At 37.5% G+C, this 16,501-nt stretch overlaps 1 protein-coding gene across 7 annotated transcripts in view; it reads right to left on the bottom strand.

The window, feature by feature from the left end:
• ARHGAP6 (Rho GTPase activating protein 6) overlaps positions 1-16,501 on the bottom strand; it is a 317,079-nt gene that overhangs the window by 37,025 nt on the left and 263,553 nt on the right. For all 7 annotated transcript variants that reach the window (XM_027447629.3, XM_027447624.3, XM_038173015.2 and 4 more), the window contains one exon: positions 5,096-5,167. In XM_027447629.3, the coding sequence (XP_027303430.1) occupies positions 5,096-5,167 (72 nt within the window). The remainder of the gene's footprint in view (positions 1-5,095; positions 5,168-16,501) is intronic.

Genomic DNA, 16,501 nt, shown 5'->3' with positions numbered 1-16,501 from the left:
TGAAACCGCAACATTCCTAAATCTTTCTGTGGTAGTAAATCAGTATTTTCTAATTAAAAGAAGAGCATTTCACAGAAAAAGTCGCATCCAGACCAAATAAGAGTTTCAGTGACCAGAAATCCTTTTCTTTGCTCATCATAAGATTATACCCAGGATGTTGACCCATGCAGTTAGCTTACTTGGCCTCATGCAATCCAGCCCAAGTATAGCTTCAAAGGCTTATCTGAAGATTCTGCTGTTGAAACTTGTGGCTTCCATCCCCAAAACCATGACAATCTATTAAGAACCTGTGAGGTCTACATTTCAGACAGTAATGAGGTTTTTAATGTGAACAGTATAAAATACAGCAACTTTGGTAGTCTCCTTAGCCTTTATTTTTTCCTTTAGTACAGCTTAAATGCTGTTTTGGAGCTGATGAAACCTTGCGACTTCGATCAACAGAGACACTCCTACTAATCACAATTAAATGATAGAAACGGAGTGGGAGACAGCTGAGAGACTAAAAAAAAGTATCCCTTTTAAAAGGGATATTTAAATGGGGAGGGTTCTTTAAATCAAGGCAGAACTCCCTCCATCTCAACAAAATACTATGTTGACAGAAGACTGAAGACAAGACCATGTGCCCAGCACCAGCTCTGTGACAGAACTCCCTTCTCCAGCTAGTCCAAGCTCACTGACCTTCAAGGAGTGATACAAGGTCTTCCCAGTTACTTTGACTTTTCTGTGGAGAGGTTTTTGATTTTTATTGTTTTTGCTTTAAATAAGAGGTTCTTCAGCTATTTAGTTGACTTCAATGCAAAATATGACACAATGTCACTTAACATAACTTTCATTTGCCTTGAGAGCATAACACACATTCTGAAAATAGCACAGTGGGGCACTAAAAAGCTTGAAAAAAAACGCACACACACATTTCTAATAAACTATAATAAAAAAGAAGCTCCGTATATTCAGTTCACTCCTTAGAGTATGCCAAGACATGCTGACATCATCATAGGTTGAATTACTGAAGAAAAAATGCAAACATTAAGAAATACATCTAAATTTAATGAGAATGGTTGAGAAGTAAACATGGAAGAAGTTTGAGAATTTCAAACTATAACTAAAGAAAAATCAAACATCTATTCCAGAAACCACATATCCCATAGCCTTACATTTTTTTCTCAGCAAGTACAGCATACATAGCACCTCTGCCAAGGCCCCACAGATGAATGTGTCAAGAATTTACATTCCACACAGAAACATTAGGAAAAGGTTGCTCAACAAATCATGCAACAAGTGATTGTTATTTCTACGGAGGTCTCTCAGTTCACCTGTGGAGTTTACTGGAACCAAAGAAAAATGGAGCTGGCTTACTGATAACAGAAATCTTACTGAGAAATCCTTTCTGAGAGGCATCTCCTTCAGGAATGTTTGTGTTTACTTTCCAAGGAGGCATGCTTACGCTGACCCATGTATGGCTGGCAGCAGACAGATGAAACGCTCCACTTCTGCTGTCGTCAAAATTAGCAGTGAATTTGCAAGGGAACAGTACCCGGCCACCAGCATGCAGAGCATCCTGAGAATTTCGTATTCTGAGCAGCACTGACATTTTACTGCTCCTCCAGCCAGAGTACTGTTTGTCAGCAGCTAAAGCAAGTGTTTGGAAACACATGTAGACAAAACGATGGAGAATCACAATGGCCATAAATAACAAGGAGGCAGGGCAGAGAAAAGCAAAGACATTGAATGATAGCAGCTGAAAACATTGCCTAAATAACTGGGTGGACTGCTGCTCTCCTGTTTCGTTCGTTTACATCCAGCAAGTTTTGCTATATCCTGTTCTGGTGAGTCACTCAGAAATGTAAAAACAAATGAAAACACTTGTTTTAGTTTTTTTCCCCCTTTTAATTAATTTTTGACAGATGTACCTGTCAAAAAAAGACAAAATAAAGATACCAATCTTATTTAAAGTGCATTCAATTCTACTTTTTGCCTTTCTTGGCCTTCAAAAGAATAACAGTTTGCTGAGACTCTCACTTTAGCAGATCAACTGATCTGTCTAAATAAAATGTGATGCTATGAGAGTAAAAACTCCACAGATTGGAATAAATCCTAAAATATAGGTGATTAATTCTCAGAACAGTCCTAGAAGAAATGAGTACCATATCCCTTCAGTAATGTTTTTTAAGCACAGTCATCTGTTGGGGTGGAATGGGGGAGGAACAGTCTCAGGCACCAGGCAGAGGGATGTTGCATCTCCACAGACAGAGTAACTCCACAAGTCTGTACCCCAGGGTGGTTCACAGTATGACAGTGCTAACAGAGAGGGAGTATCAGGCAAAACTAAGTATACAAAGCCTCCCTACATTTTTTCAGGAACTGTCCATACCTGAAGACACAAAGCTGATTGCAAACAAAATAAATTGTATGCAAGGCTCACTCATGCTCCCTACAGCAAGGCCTCATTGTGCATCCCTGGTGATCAGCACTGCAGCCTTTTTTCCACCTCTGTGGCTTCATCTCAGTGATATTTGGCTGCAAGCCACACACAGGATCACACAGTGGGTGACAGGCCAATGATTGTGAGGATTAACTTTCAGAAGGCTATTCATTCAAAAAGAATTTTCATGTGACACATACTCCAGGTAAGACCTAACTACAGGACCCCTTGGCTACTACTCATTCTGATATGTGGGGTCTCTGAGGCTGGGATATGGGGAACTCAATATATTTGGAATTATTCATGTATGCAAACTGTGCTTATATATGTGATGCTCAAGTGAGGGAACTGCTCTTTGCATTAAGGCAGCCATAACTCGTCTATAAAAAGTGTTCCGGAAATCAGCTTCCCTGATTCCACTTTGGTGTCCTTCTTCCTGTTCTCACTGCTTGCCTCTCAGGATGGTACACTGTCACCAAGAAAAAAAGGAAACGGAAGGCAGACATTCCTTACAGGACCAGGGACATGCAAGGGTGAAAAAGTGCATGTTCTTGGCCTTTTGTGTGCGTACACCCATGGCCACAGTGCAGAGTGTTTGTTTTGGACCGGTTGCCCAGTAATGGAAGATATTCTCTTTATAAAATAAACGGTAGAAATGTTTGTTAAAAAAAAAAAAAAAAAAAAAAAAGATCTATGGAACAGATCAGGCTAATACTTTCAGCTCACAAAAGGAGAGAGGTTACCTCTGCCTCGAAATTCAGCAACATAGGGACCATTGCTTAGGGCAGCAGGTGTGGCTCTGCCAAGATGTGAAGATGAGTAGTACCAAGACACGAGGCATTTTCCTTGCAAAGACCAGCTCTACAACTCCATCCCTTTGAATTCCTGGGCCTCACGTCCCAGCCCATCATGCTAAGCCTTCCAACCCTGCCTAAATGCTGCCCCATGTGAAGCCCAGCTCCTGGCAGGCACACACACATCTCAACACACATAGCAGGGCAGGAGATGCAGATGCTGCTGCCTCCCCATTATCTTTCACCAGGTATGCCAGGCTAGTTGCCTACATGGCACAAATGTCCACCTTCATGGTGGCTTATCCTCTCTGCAGTGATGGATTAACTGTCTGCTCAGCAAATAACTGTGGGACAGATGATCTTTAATAACCTGGTAGGACAGAGGGAAGCACAATGGAAACAATCATGACAGAAACACTGAGAAGTGGGGTGCTATATGCTGCTATCTTGGCTATCTTTGCTTAATGTTTGCTGATAGCAACAACAACAACAAAGTTAACATTGCTTTCTTTTCACTCTGTTGACAGAATCTTCTTGGGAACCTGATTCCTTCAGGTTTCCTGGCCCTTTGTACTCTTATTGACCAACTCAACACCACTGTCAATGCAGAAATCCTGAAGGAAGGAGAGAAACAGATTCTGCCATTCAAGTAGTGCTGAAGTATTTTGCCCTCAGGGGATGCTCCTGTAATATTTTATACATGGAGAGAGCTTGGACATCTTAGAAAGCAAAAGACATCTTGGAATTCAACCTATAAAATGAGAATAAGGCAGTGGAAGATGGGAGGAAGATTTGAAACAGCCTGAAGCTAAATGAAGAAAAAAGGAATTATAAGTTAAAAGAATCAGCATAGTGATTTTTAAAAATGCTTGGCTAAAGTCAACTAGAACTTTTTTTTTTTTTCCACAGCAATGCTGAAAAACAGGAAACAGATAAATATATACAAGGATGAATAAGCACAAAGTGCTGATCTTTGCTGTGGGCAACTACTAAGTCCAAAATGTCCAGAAAAACTATCTGAACAAAAACAGAATGCAGATCTCAGAAGTAACTGAGTATAAATGCCACCATACAGGTAGAGAAAAAGAAAAAAAAAGAGCAGAAATATAATAGCAGAAATAACATTATTTACAAGTGTTCGACCAGTACAGTTGTGCAAAAAACAAGTTTTACTACTACTTTTCTAGAACTACTTCTCTAGAAGTGAGCATAAAATTAGATGCATAATTATATGCTGAAAACTACAATTTCAGAGATTGTTTTCAACACTCACTGTCTAGACTTAGTTCAAATGGCTGCAAACTACAGGTCAAGTCTGGTGGATTAGGACCCAGCCCATAAAGCTGCTTAGTGTCCAAACAAAAAAGTCCAACTGTATCTGTAAATCCATATCACACTGAGTCTATTAAGACCCAAGTGATCGGTACCATTGAAGCATTTATACATTTTAAACAATGGCTGTTTTCCTAAGGTTTAAAAAAAAAAAAAAAAAAGAGGAAGGAAGAAAAGAACCCCATCTGACTGGCTTAGGCAGGGCTGGGTTTACATGCTTTGTGAATTGCAAGGGAGAGTGTAGAGTGTATATGCAGATAAACAACTGGGTCATATTATCCTAACTGCACTCCTGCACCCTGCACTGGCTGGTGAAAATGGGGAGAAAGAACGAGGAAGAAAATATTCAGTCCTTTAACTCCTCCTTTTCTCCCAGGAAAGAAACTTTCAGTTCACGAGATCTGGATTATACTAATGACAAATACAAAGGGATATGACATATTTTTGATAACATTTTCCTATTCCAGAAAGTATAAATTTAAGACTAAAGAAATCTCATATGCAAAACTAAGACCCAATTAGTGAATATATATTCATAAAATTTTACCTTTGTCTCTGTTTTTCTCCTTCCCTAACGAGTCCAGTTTCTTTCTTAATGATTTCTTCCTCTTTTGCCCATCTGTAAGAGAAGAAATAGGAAATATGTGAAAAGAAAGAATGCTGAACAAACCGTTGCATAAGCTGTACGAACATGAGATGGCCATGGCATTTGAAGTCAGGAAGGATGTGGGGTGTATTTCACAAAGGTTAGGAACTGTCACAGCCTTTCAGCCCTAACGAGTGCACTGGAAGACCAAGTGTATCCCACTCCATGCTGCTGGACACAGCATGCGTGGTCATGCAGCCCATGTGGCAGAAAGGAAAGATAGTTTTGAAGACTAAACAATTCAGATGCGATAGCAGGTAGTATAAATCCCTAAGTTCTGATCAGCCCTCATCCATAGGCACAGGACTGTGACTTGGCTGTGGAGCTAGAGGTAGAATTTGGAGAGCCAGGTTGTGGAGTCACAGGTAGTATTCAGAGAGGAAGGATGACCGACCTCCAGGATAAATTCAGCATACCAATTGGACTAGTTGGGTGATAACTGTCTACCCTCACATGACGCATCTGGTCTGAACTCAAACAGGGAGCTTACAGTTTGTGTACAGCATGTTCAGATTGGTTCAGCTGGATTAGTCTAAGCGAAATTACTGCTCTGACACTGTATATATCATACAAGTTTTCACTAAGGTATTAAGGTCTGATGATTTTAAGAAGCAGCATAGGCAGGTCCTTTCTTGAAAGAATTATGTCAAATGGTTGGCTATCATTATTTCCTTCAGCATCTTTTATAATGAAAAGTCAACACAAACACATTTTGTTAGATCTCAACAAATACAAGAGATTAAGACAGAGACCTGCTTTAACTCGTACCTTTTATTTTTTATTATTTTTTTTTTAGCTCCAAAGCAGTAAAAAAGATCTAATATAGGATTTAATGCTAATACTAACATAGGCACCGTTAAAGCTAAAGATTAATGGATACATACTTTTGCTTTACTGGTTTTGGGTTTTGTAATACAGAAAAAAATATACAATTAATTAATTAATTAATAAACACGCAATATGTGTGTTTCACTTTTACGGTAGGAAGGACGCCAAATAATCTGCCTCAACATGTTTTTCTGGTTATGTAAACCAATGTCTTAAGTGGTCTTTTGCACTAGGGAAAAGACAACAAAGGAATGAATTGGATCTCTGTGGATTAACTCTCATTTTTACAATTACCCATAAGAAAATACAAGTAATTTCCTCATAGTTTTCCTTCAACTCCTATTGAAAGACATGCCCAGAGTATTATTCAACAGACAGATGGACAAATTCTGACTGTTTCATAGCCAGTTCACATCCTTTTCTTTAAAATTTACTTTTGCCTTGTGCAACTTCTGTTCGATCCAATCCCCTTCTATGTTTGTATTCTGCATTTATATGGGGACAGCAAGCATATTACCTCCTAGCAGTTGCTTAACTATGCTACACAGTTTCTGCCTCTTGACATAGAGGTAGATTCACATTTGCTGGTTATGTTAATACCCCTTTTTCTGCACCTGCTCCAGTGAGAATTCATCTCTCTGAAATAAGGCTGACTAGAGTTGATATGGTATTCCAGATGAGATTTCAGCAATATAACGGTGGTAATTCATTGCCTGATATGGTCTATGATTAAATTTTCCTTTTTCATATCCATATGACAAGTTCATAACTCAAAGTCATACTTTGATTGATTAATATGCCCAGTCTTTTCACACCTTCTGACATTCCCAGTTCATAATACTGAGTTTATTACAAAAATTCTTTTACCTCTTGGCAATATGAATAGTCAGTAGCCTGTTTACATAAAAGTAACAATACTGCTTGTTTTTATAGGGTTGCATACTACCATTGTGTTCTGGCTTTATATATATACACTATTATTTTAAAATTATTTTTCTTCTTATAAATTCAAATTACTGCTTTGCAGTAGCCTTTTGATAAATGGCTTACATTTCTTTGGAGTCTTAGAGCCTTTACGCTCCAAAGACCTATTTATTGATATTCTGACATTCCACTGAAGTCTACTTAGATGTAAAAATGAGAACAAAAGTTGAAACTGCATATAATATATATTGTTTTTCTGTTACAGTTATGTAACTGCAACTTCTGGAATGTTTTAGTGCTGCATACTCAAATATAACAGAAATACCAGAAAAAAAAAAGAATGCTATTCAGTATAGAATAGGGGAACAAATGACATATTAATATTCATGTGGAAAACAGGTTAATCACTTCTAGGGACAAACTAGGTTTTTAAAAAACCTTGTTCTTAATAGGTGATTCCTTCAACTACAACTGTGAAGTAATTAATCAGTAATTGACAGGTTAAGAGAATATTTGTGCATTTGTCTCGACAAGTCTTTGATTTTTGCGTAGCGGTGATCTGGCCCAGAACAATATGAGAAACAGAAAACAGCTCTGGAGATGGACAGGACAGAAAATGTTGAGAAGAGTCTACTCTCTGAAGGAGCGCACGCCTGAAGCAGAGAATGACGCAGCAGAATGATAGAGGAGACGCAAAGGGATGTGCTTCCACCAAAGGCAGTGGAAACCATTAACATTTATGGTTTCCAAGAGAAAAAGAGTTGCATATGAGAGTAAGACTGATAGGAATCTCAGCAAAAAGCTAAAGCTCAGGGGATCTGCCAGGAGGTCTGAGGTCAGTTCCAGTTCTTCTTCTGCCCCCAGCAAAAGACGTAATTAATTACTACCTATATTGTGTAAAAGCAAATACATTTTGAAATGATTGTTGATTTAGGTTTTGTCAGGCATAAGCACTGCTGAAATATTCATAATGTACTGAGGGACTTGTGCAACTCCAGCAGTTTTAAATCTTAAACAAACACAATTCATAATAATAACACTTAGCAGTTACTATCTGCACTGTGTTTGGAGAATATAATTAATATCCAAAGCATTCCTGAAAACAGGCAAAGCATTATTACCCGTGCATAATACCTACTGTACGTTTTCAAATTGATTAATAACTATTCATGCAAAGTAATACCATATCAGTCCAAAGTGCTATTAAAGATGGCCTGCTATTCTCATTTGTGGTTTGAAAGTGTCTAAACCACAAATTGGTAAAAGCCATTCATCCAGTCACTTTATCCAGTCTTCTGTGTACATTATTATCCCTTGATGTCTTCTTTCTACAGATCAGCAATATAATGCTGTCTAATAGATTCCACTCAAGAATATTAGCAAGACAAGAAAATTCAAAAGTCTTCATGTCAAAAGACAGATGTCAAACTGAAGGAAGATTTTTTTTTTCCTCTATTTTTCAACCATGTCTGACTTTTCTGGAAAACATCTGCCCAGGCTGCTCTGCAGATCAGTTGTTTCAGAAATGAACTTGGTTTGTTCAATACTTACTTATTTATATGTTGACTGCATTTTACGCTGCAATGCATACATCACTCTCTTGGCATGTATATATTACGACTAACATGATGAATATTTAAAAAAAACCAAGCCTGGAACGAAACTCCTGAGTGCATATTAAATTGCTATGTGACCTGTTTTTGCAAAGTAACAAGCACTTCCAGGTTCAGTTAATGCCAAAGAGACTTTTCTATTTGAAAAATTAGGTCATTTATTTAGGACTCTGTGAGTGAACTAAAGCCTACAAAACACTGGAGTATTTGCACTGATACACTGACTTTGGACAAGAATTGAAGAATTGAGGAACATGACTTCTGAGATTATTAGTTTTTAAAGTTTTTGGTTCAAGGTTGAAATTCATGCACAGTGTCAATACTAACACCCTTTAATTTTCAGTTACACTCTCAAGATTTTGTACGGTCCACTTCAAGGTCCAAATTTCAGTGTATATGAGTCAGATAATAAAATAATAAAAATAAAATATAAATAAAAAAATAAATCAAGTAATAAAATGTTGCTCACATAGCAAAAGAATCACATATTAGGTATAGGGAATTTGTTCAAGGTGATACAGGTAGTGGCACACCTGGAGTTAACATTCAGGAACTCTTGACCACTACTTTCATATTGTGAACTTAATAGCCACTATATTGTGAAGTCCTAATGATTTTTTTTATTATTATTTATTTATTTTAAATCAAAATAATATGTAGAAAGAAGTACTACAGCTTTCCAAGTCATTTTTCTGACACTATTATAGTATTAGATTGAAATTATGGAAAGTGTCCTAGCAATAAGCTAGAAGTGAACCTGTAACAGAAATAGAGTGCTTCAACACTTTCTTTTCTTATGTATGGGCTTATAAAGCTTACAGATAAATAAAGCTTATAAGTAATAAAACCTGTAAAGTTTATGGATTATCTATACGAATGAATGTTTCTTTTATATTATCTACATGCAAGAACAGTAATTTTTGTTTAATCAAAAACATAATTCATAAATCCACAGAGACTGTAATCTGATCTAAATCACCAAGTTTTTTACAAAAGAAATCTGTTGTTTATGGGGTTACTGAGAGAAGAACACACAGTGCCCCCACCAACCATTATTGGCAGCTTCCATTGCATATAAGAATTATGCTTCTTGTCCATTTAGGGAAAAGTCATGTTCTACAATTAAGGGTCATTTTCACAAAGTATAAGGAGAAGAATGATGTGAAAGATAAGCATCATACCCATAGCTCAGTTATGGGAACAGAAATGGAAGAAAATCCTGATATTGTAATAGTTCTAAAATAATTCTTCATAGTAGCTATCTATATTCATGGTCATTTTCCTTTAATTGGTATTAGTATTTTTTTCCTTGCATGTAATTATATCATAACAGAATGTACTTTTTAAAAGTGTAATCCACTCTGCCTTGAAAACCATGATGAGCGGCATCCCAACGCACCAAGTCTGACCTCTCTTCTGGGTAGACTTCTGTGTCCTCTCCACTCACTAAGAATGATTCATTTCCCAAGTGCCAGCCTCCAGCACTCAGCCTGTGAACCAAATGTCAAGCTACATTCAACTCTTGCCTGTGTGGTGCTGCAAGTAATAGAGCTTGCAAGTAAAAAATACTGCTAAATGCTGTTGACAGAGCACAAGGAAGAATAGATTGTGTTTCATTCTTTCCTCATTGCACTGTGTGGTTGCAATCACTTCTTCAGGCTCTATGCAAAGCAAATTTCCTTCTGGATGCATACTTGGAGCTGCTCTACTGAAGAGCAGGGTGCTGGTTTTACTTAGCCATTCCTGTCACTATAAATGTCCATCTTGAAATACTTACTTAGATTAACATGTTGTTGAAATGCTCTTGTCTCCACACACTAACTTCCAGAGCGCTGCCAGCTGCAGCACAGGCGGAAGGTAAACATTTCAACCAGAGGATGAGGAGCTAAAGACTTTGGCACATCACAAGCTATGAAAATGGAAGGGTTGAGCCCCCAGGTATTTCCCATTGCCCTCTTTCTCCCTGTAACCTGTCCTTGGCGGTACACACACACACTCCCTTAGCAATGCAAAATATTACATGGCTTCATAACTCCTGGACTACCTCCCCATTTCTCATACTATTTCTGCTTTATTGGTTACTCTCTTTAGTTCACTTTGTTTTAGGGTAGCCTTCCTTTGTGCTTGACAACCTGCAGCTAACCAAAGAAACTTTAAATCACCAGATAAAAGCATGCTTTTCTTCTTCCTCAATGCACTAGACTCTTTGGTAGCCTGTGGTTAGTGTACCTTCTCAGATATAGATTTATATATACAATATTGTATTTATATGTATAGCAGTCCTTTGGGTTACTGCATTACTGATCACAATGTAACAAAGAGGAATTGTAATTTGTCAACATGCAGGTTTAAATGTTGCAGCTGATTGAAGATTAAATCTTGCATTATAAACTATTTCCTTACCGTGTAACAGCAAGAATTCAGCTCTAGTGGCATATGAACGATATGACTTTACAGAAAACATCCATAAATTGCCAGAGAAACTGTGTGGAACACGAAACTGCTAGAATTGTCACTGATTTCAAAAGAAGTTTGAAGCCCTACAGGAATCCGAGTTTTGTTAATCAAATGACAGTTTACAAGTAACCCTATGTGATTAAAATATGTTCTTCCATGATTCTCAGTTACGAGGGATTTCGCTAACTGGCAATACACTCTGACAGTGAGCGTTGATACAGGTGTGATAAGGAACTCAGACACTGGAGCAAGGTCTGGGCTGCAGAATCCACAGCCTGGAAGTGCTGTCACCACAGGTCGCCTGTGCAAGAAGAAGAGCTGGGAAGAAGCCCCTTTCCAGTCCTGCCCAAGACACTGTAGTGCCACTGTGCAGGAAGCTGCAGGTTTAATAGGTGAGCAGGAGCAGAGCTTGGGGGCTTTGCTGCTGCCACCCACTTTACACGGAAAGCACTCTGAGATCACGACGATGAGCAGAGGTTGGAAAGCTTTGGGAAAGACAACAACATCTGTCTCTTGGAGTGCTTTCATAACTGATGGTAAAATGGGTCTAAAACTGACTGTACTACTACATCAAAACAAATGACAGAAAAGAAAATATTTTAGCTGTACTGGAAAAAGGAAAGGGATAAAAAAAGAAACAGGAGCCTTGATGTTGTCGTCTGATAGCTAGAAAAAAAAAAAAAAAACCTCTAAAACTTTCTTCAATCCACCGGAGGTGGGAGAATATTGACTGTTTCTTGGTGTTAGCTATCTAAATAAAAAGTCATTTTATAATATAAGGGAGGAAAAAAGTACTTTCACACCTTTCCTAGTCAAAATTATCTTGATTTGATAAGAAGGAGAATTACCTTTCATCCCCAAAGTACCGGGTGGGCTAGAAGCAGAACAGACATGAAACTGACACTAGCAGGCATTAATTTTTTTTTTTGTGTGTGTGCATTGATAAGCTGGCTTGCATACCCATAGTGGGAGGTGAAAAAGCAACCACGATTCCCCCAGCCCTTTGGCATTTAAGGGACCTCCTGGCGGTCCTAGTGAAGCACAGAAGTGCTTCAAGGCATCCGCGGCCCCTGTTGTCCTCTGACCATTGCTGACCATATGAACCCTTCACACATGCCTTTGAGGACCAGTTAGCCCAGTCCACAATATTACTGCACAGTTCTCAAAGCCCTGATAAAGAAATGAAATGAGAGCAGCCTTTAGTGCAACGAAGTGAAATCAAGATGCAGAAGGTCTCTCAGTAGACAGGTTGGTGGGCCCCAATATTTGAGATGCTACCTATTTGAAAAGTTACCAGTGCACCAGTGCATCTTCTTTCCAGCCATGTTTTATTATAATCATTACTTGCCCTCTGTATCTGTAGTATTAATCATCTTGCTTAGTGTTTTTTTTTTTTGTTTTGTTTTTTAACAGTGACAGGTGTTGACAATGTAAACCACAAGAACAAAAGGCATGATGAAATCTGCAGAGACCACTTTGGTTGACTTCCTGCACAGAAATAGTCAGTCACACAGCCATTTTTCTAATCTCGTCTTAAAAACCTTCAGCAGGAGATTAGGTCTCCATTAAATCTCCAGGTAGCCTTTTGAGCATAAAAGCCTAACAAATCTATACAATTTAGAATCTACAAAGCCACACAGTCAGTCATTTCTTATTACCATCATAATGCTGAAAGCATAACTAAAATGTAAGCATTGATAAAAGAAAAAGGGAAAGTGGAAAATAAAAAGAAAAAAATGCAAATATATACATTGTTTCACAGCTCCGATTAAATAAATCTATCAATACTCATCTTATTTTTCCTAATCAGTATGTAGAGACATAGCTTAGACTTCTGGCACCAACCACAATTCTACTGAAACCATGCATTTAAATAAACTTTAGAAACTAAGGCAAGAAGAAATCCTCATCAGAAATACTTCCCTAATGCACTTTTGAAAAGAGCAATATGCATACGATAACAGAAATAAATCTGATATTCAACTGAAATGTTTAGTAGATTTATACCAGAAGAATACACATATTAAAGCAAACCTCTGCCAAAGTCAAGCAGAACCTGAGAATCAATAGGTTGCAACGTCAGTATTCTTAATAAAGCTTCAGTTAAAAGCTTCACCAGAATCACAATATCATCATGTGGATTATTTGTGAAGTACAGGACAGCGTAGTCAAGTGTTGAAAGACAAAGGGCCAGGACTACAGCAATTACTAAAGGCAGAAGACAATCAATAATACCTCCATTACACTAGGTGTTCTTGCAATGATTTAGGAAAGAAACAAAGAATTAAATACACACGATTTTCCAAACATTGTGTTTTAGATTCTTTATATATGCATTCTAGTTCCTAAAACTGTTTCCTTTAGGCCACGTTTGAACTTTTTCAGTATGTTCATAGGTATCATTTTAAAATAGAAACTCAGATTTCCATGTGGAATAATAATACAGACAAAATGATAAATGAATTTATACTTAAGAGTATTTAGGGTATATACTTATAGCCAATAGCTATTTTGAATGTACTATTAAAGCAACTGCATTAGGTAGGAATTATTTGATGTCTCAGAAGTAATTTCTAAACTCAGTGAGCCTTCACATAATTCAAACGTAGGCGTGTAACAGTCTCTGACTGTATTTATAAGAGCACTACCCTAAACTCTCACAAGTCAGTATCAAAAAAACAACACAAGCTCTTAGGGTTACCTTGCTGTAATAATGAAAACATCTGGTCACAATTCTGTCTCCAATAACTGCTTAATGACATTTGTACTTGGAAATGTTGATCATAACATTTCCCTATCTGTCTTTGGAGCTCCAGCAAGACCCCCTCACCACGATGCCCAATGAAAAGACAGGAGCACTTCTGCCCTGTCAATTCAGCATGCCTTTGATTTCCACCCCTGTCCCCTTTCCCCTCCTCCACCTTCACAATACACACCTACACAATGGGTAGTTTCTCAAAACTTAGGCAATTCTTTCTTCTAAAGATGTTAACTCTCTTGTGGCAGACATTTATATTTGTGTGTTCACAGTGCCATTGATTTCACCAAAAATCCTGACATTTTGTACTTCTGTTCCATATTCCTACAGCATTGATCAAAATGCATTCTACTTCTTGATCAAAACTCCTAGTTATTTAACAAAATACACACTAGTAATTAAAAAGAAAAACTTTTTTTCTCCTTGTGCTAAGCAATGAAACATCTGCTTTTAAAATTATTATTGGACTGTTTCTAACTGATAGAGTAAATATGCTGAATAAAGTGTTCCTGACATAAACATTTAAATCCTAGCATTTGATAGAAGAAAATCTTGGAAATGAATTTGCTGAGCATTACATAGAGACTTTTATAAAAGAGCTGCCTAACAACAAAGTTTAAAAGAGGCACAGATGACTAAAAACTTTCTTAAGTTTTCAAGAAATGTTATTACTTTCCCATTTTCTACCACCAGAAAAATTTTGTTCTGGCAAGTTTCATATATTTCAAAGTTTTCCTTGTCTCAATAGTGGCTAAAAGTAAAATCTGAAAAAAAATAAATAATAATAACAAAAAAAGAAGTTTCTGCAAATTTCCTCCTGTGAAGAAGAAAAAATAAACTTATTTTGGCTTGCTTATCTCCCTGCCTGGAAAAGCTTCTGTCACCTTCACTTTGACAAACTCCTGTGTAGCAGACCACAAGGCTGAGTGCTCCAACCACCTCTGTCTTGCAGCTGGGACTTCTCCCAGCTTAAAATATTAAGTCAATTTTATTTTCTCTTTACAGACTGAGAGACACTGTTTTTATTTTCCTGGGAGGAAAGAAAAAGTCCTCAGAAAAAATAACATTTCCATAGAAAATCAGGATTTTGGGAGGGGGTGGGGAATAAAAAAGAAGAAAAAAAAAAATACTCCCCAAAACTTCCATCTAATCAGCAAGACATACAGTTTACTTCTAGTGCTCTGAGCAGGTCTGATACAGCAAGGGTGATACAATAGATGCAAGATTTACTAGTGTACTGTAAAAGCAGAATTTGGCTCACAGTCTTTGTTGTTAATATAATTTTCACGAACACTGCTATATTGAAAAAAAAATCTTGCAAATGCTCCATGGACTCACTCAACCATTCATAGTGTCACTGCTAGAGACAGTATTATATGAGAGGCATTGGCAGTGGATAGCATTAAGAGAAGTGCTAGTAAGCTTCCATCTCTACTTAAAAGGTATACTGTATGCCAGGACAAAAGCATCTAATCTTAAAGCTCCATGAAGTGTAGGCTACAGTTTACTTAGATGCTTTCTCCTGGTATAATAGTCTACGAAGTATGTAACATGGTCAGTGATTAAAAACAATGAGCAGCTTGGAGCCCTTACAAAAATGCAAGTCCAGATAAAAATCATAGTCACTCTCGGTGTTAAGGAAAAATGGATAATGAAATACAATGACAAGTAATGTAAGCAAAAAACAGATCCAAAAATCCACTCCCTGCCAAAATAAACAAGAAGCGAAGAACACATAATTCTGAATTCCCATTTTTATTCGGACCTTAACTGGAACATATTGGGGACAAAGTGCACCAATGAACAAAAATTCAGAAAGCCCAGCTATGTATGTTTTGTTCCATTTCAAAGATGGAGTTGTCCCAACACTCAGTCTGTAATTATATACTTCAAATTTACCTTACCAAAGGAAGTCTTACAAGAGACTAACTTCATATGAGCAGATGCACAGCATCACGCACCTGGTGAAATTGGCTACAGAACTTGCATACAAAAATGTTCAAGTGCACATGTTAAAACAGCATAAGCAACAACCTTCCATTAAATGATTGGGACTGTATTTAGGTTTCTAAACCCAACATGAGATCATATTCATTATAATTATAGCTAACTAAATGAACTGAGAACTAGATTTGGCAGACTCTAGCTAAACACTAAAATTAAGGATTACCTTCTCTCTCCTCAGCTGTCCCAGTAAGTCTAAAAAGAAATTCCCTCGGAAAGTGGAACACTTGCTGTAATTACTGAAACTACTGTGTATGACTTAGTTGCTGTTAACAGTAAGTAATTGCGTGTATATACATTCTTGTCATAGGTGGCAACAATACAGTAAACAGTCTTCTTAGCAAAGGCAGTTAATTTCTTTTATTACATTTGGTACATTTGCTAACATAGCTGGAGAGTGTGTTTATTTTCATTTCTGGAAAGTGAAGACAATTCTGTGGCTCACCTTCAGATTTTCACTACAAAACATTTGGGAAACATTAAAATAAACCCGAAGGTACAAAATAAACGTATGCCGCACTTGTACTAAGGCATAAATATACTTTGGAATGTGGTGTGTGTTAAAACAAAAACACTGCATCAGCCTAACATTAGGGTTGTGACCCAAGCCAACAAAAGCAAGATAATTCATCAGAGATGGATGTTCTGGCCTCAGCCCAACCTACTGCATGTATTGCAGTCTACTGCATCTGATCCATTAACAATCCTGGGTGAAGATATAAG

This window comes from Anas platyrhynchos, chromosome 1, assembly GCF_047663525.1.
Source record: "Anas platyrhynchos isolate ZD024472 breed Pekin duck chromosome 1, IASCAAS_PekinDuck_T2T, whole genome shotgun sequence".
Taxonomy (NCBI): domain Eukaryota; kingdom Metazoa; phylum Chordata; class Aves; order Anseriformes; family Anatidae; genus Anas; species Anas platyrhynchos.
Note: the sequence above shows the minus strand (reverse complement) of the source record. Positions and strands in the feature narration are given on the sequence as shown.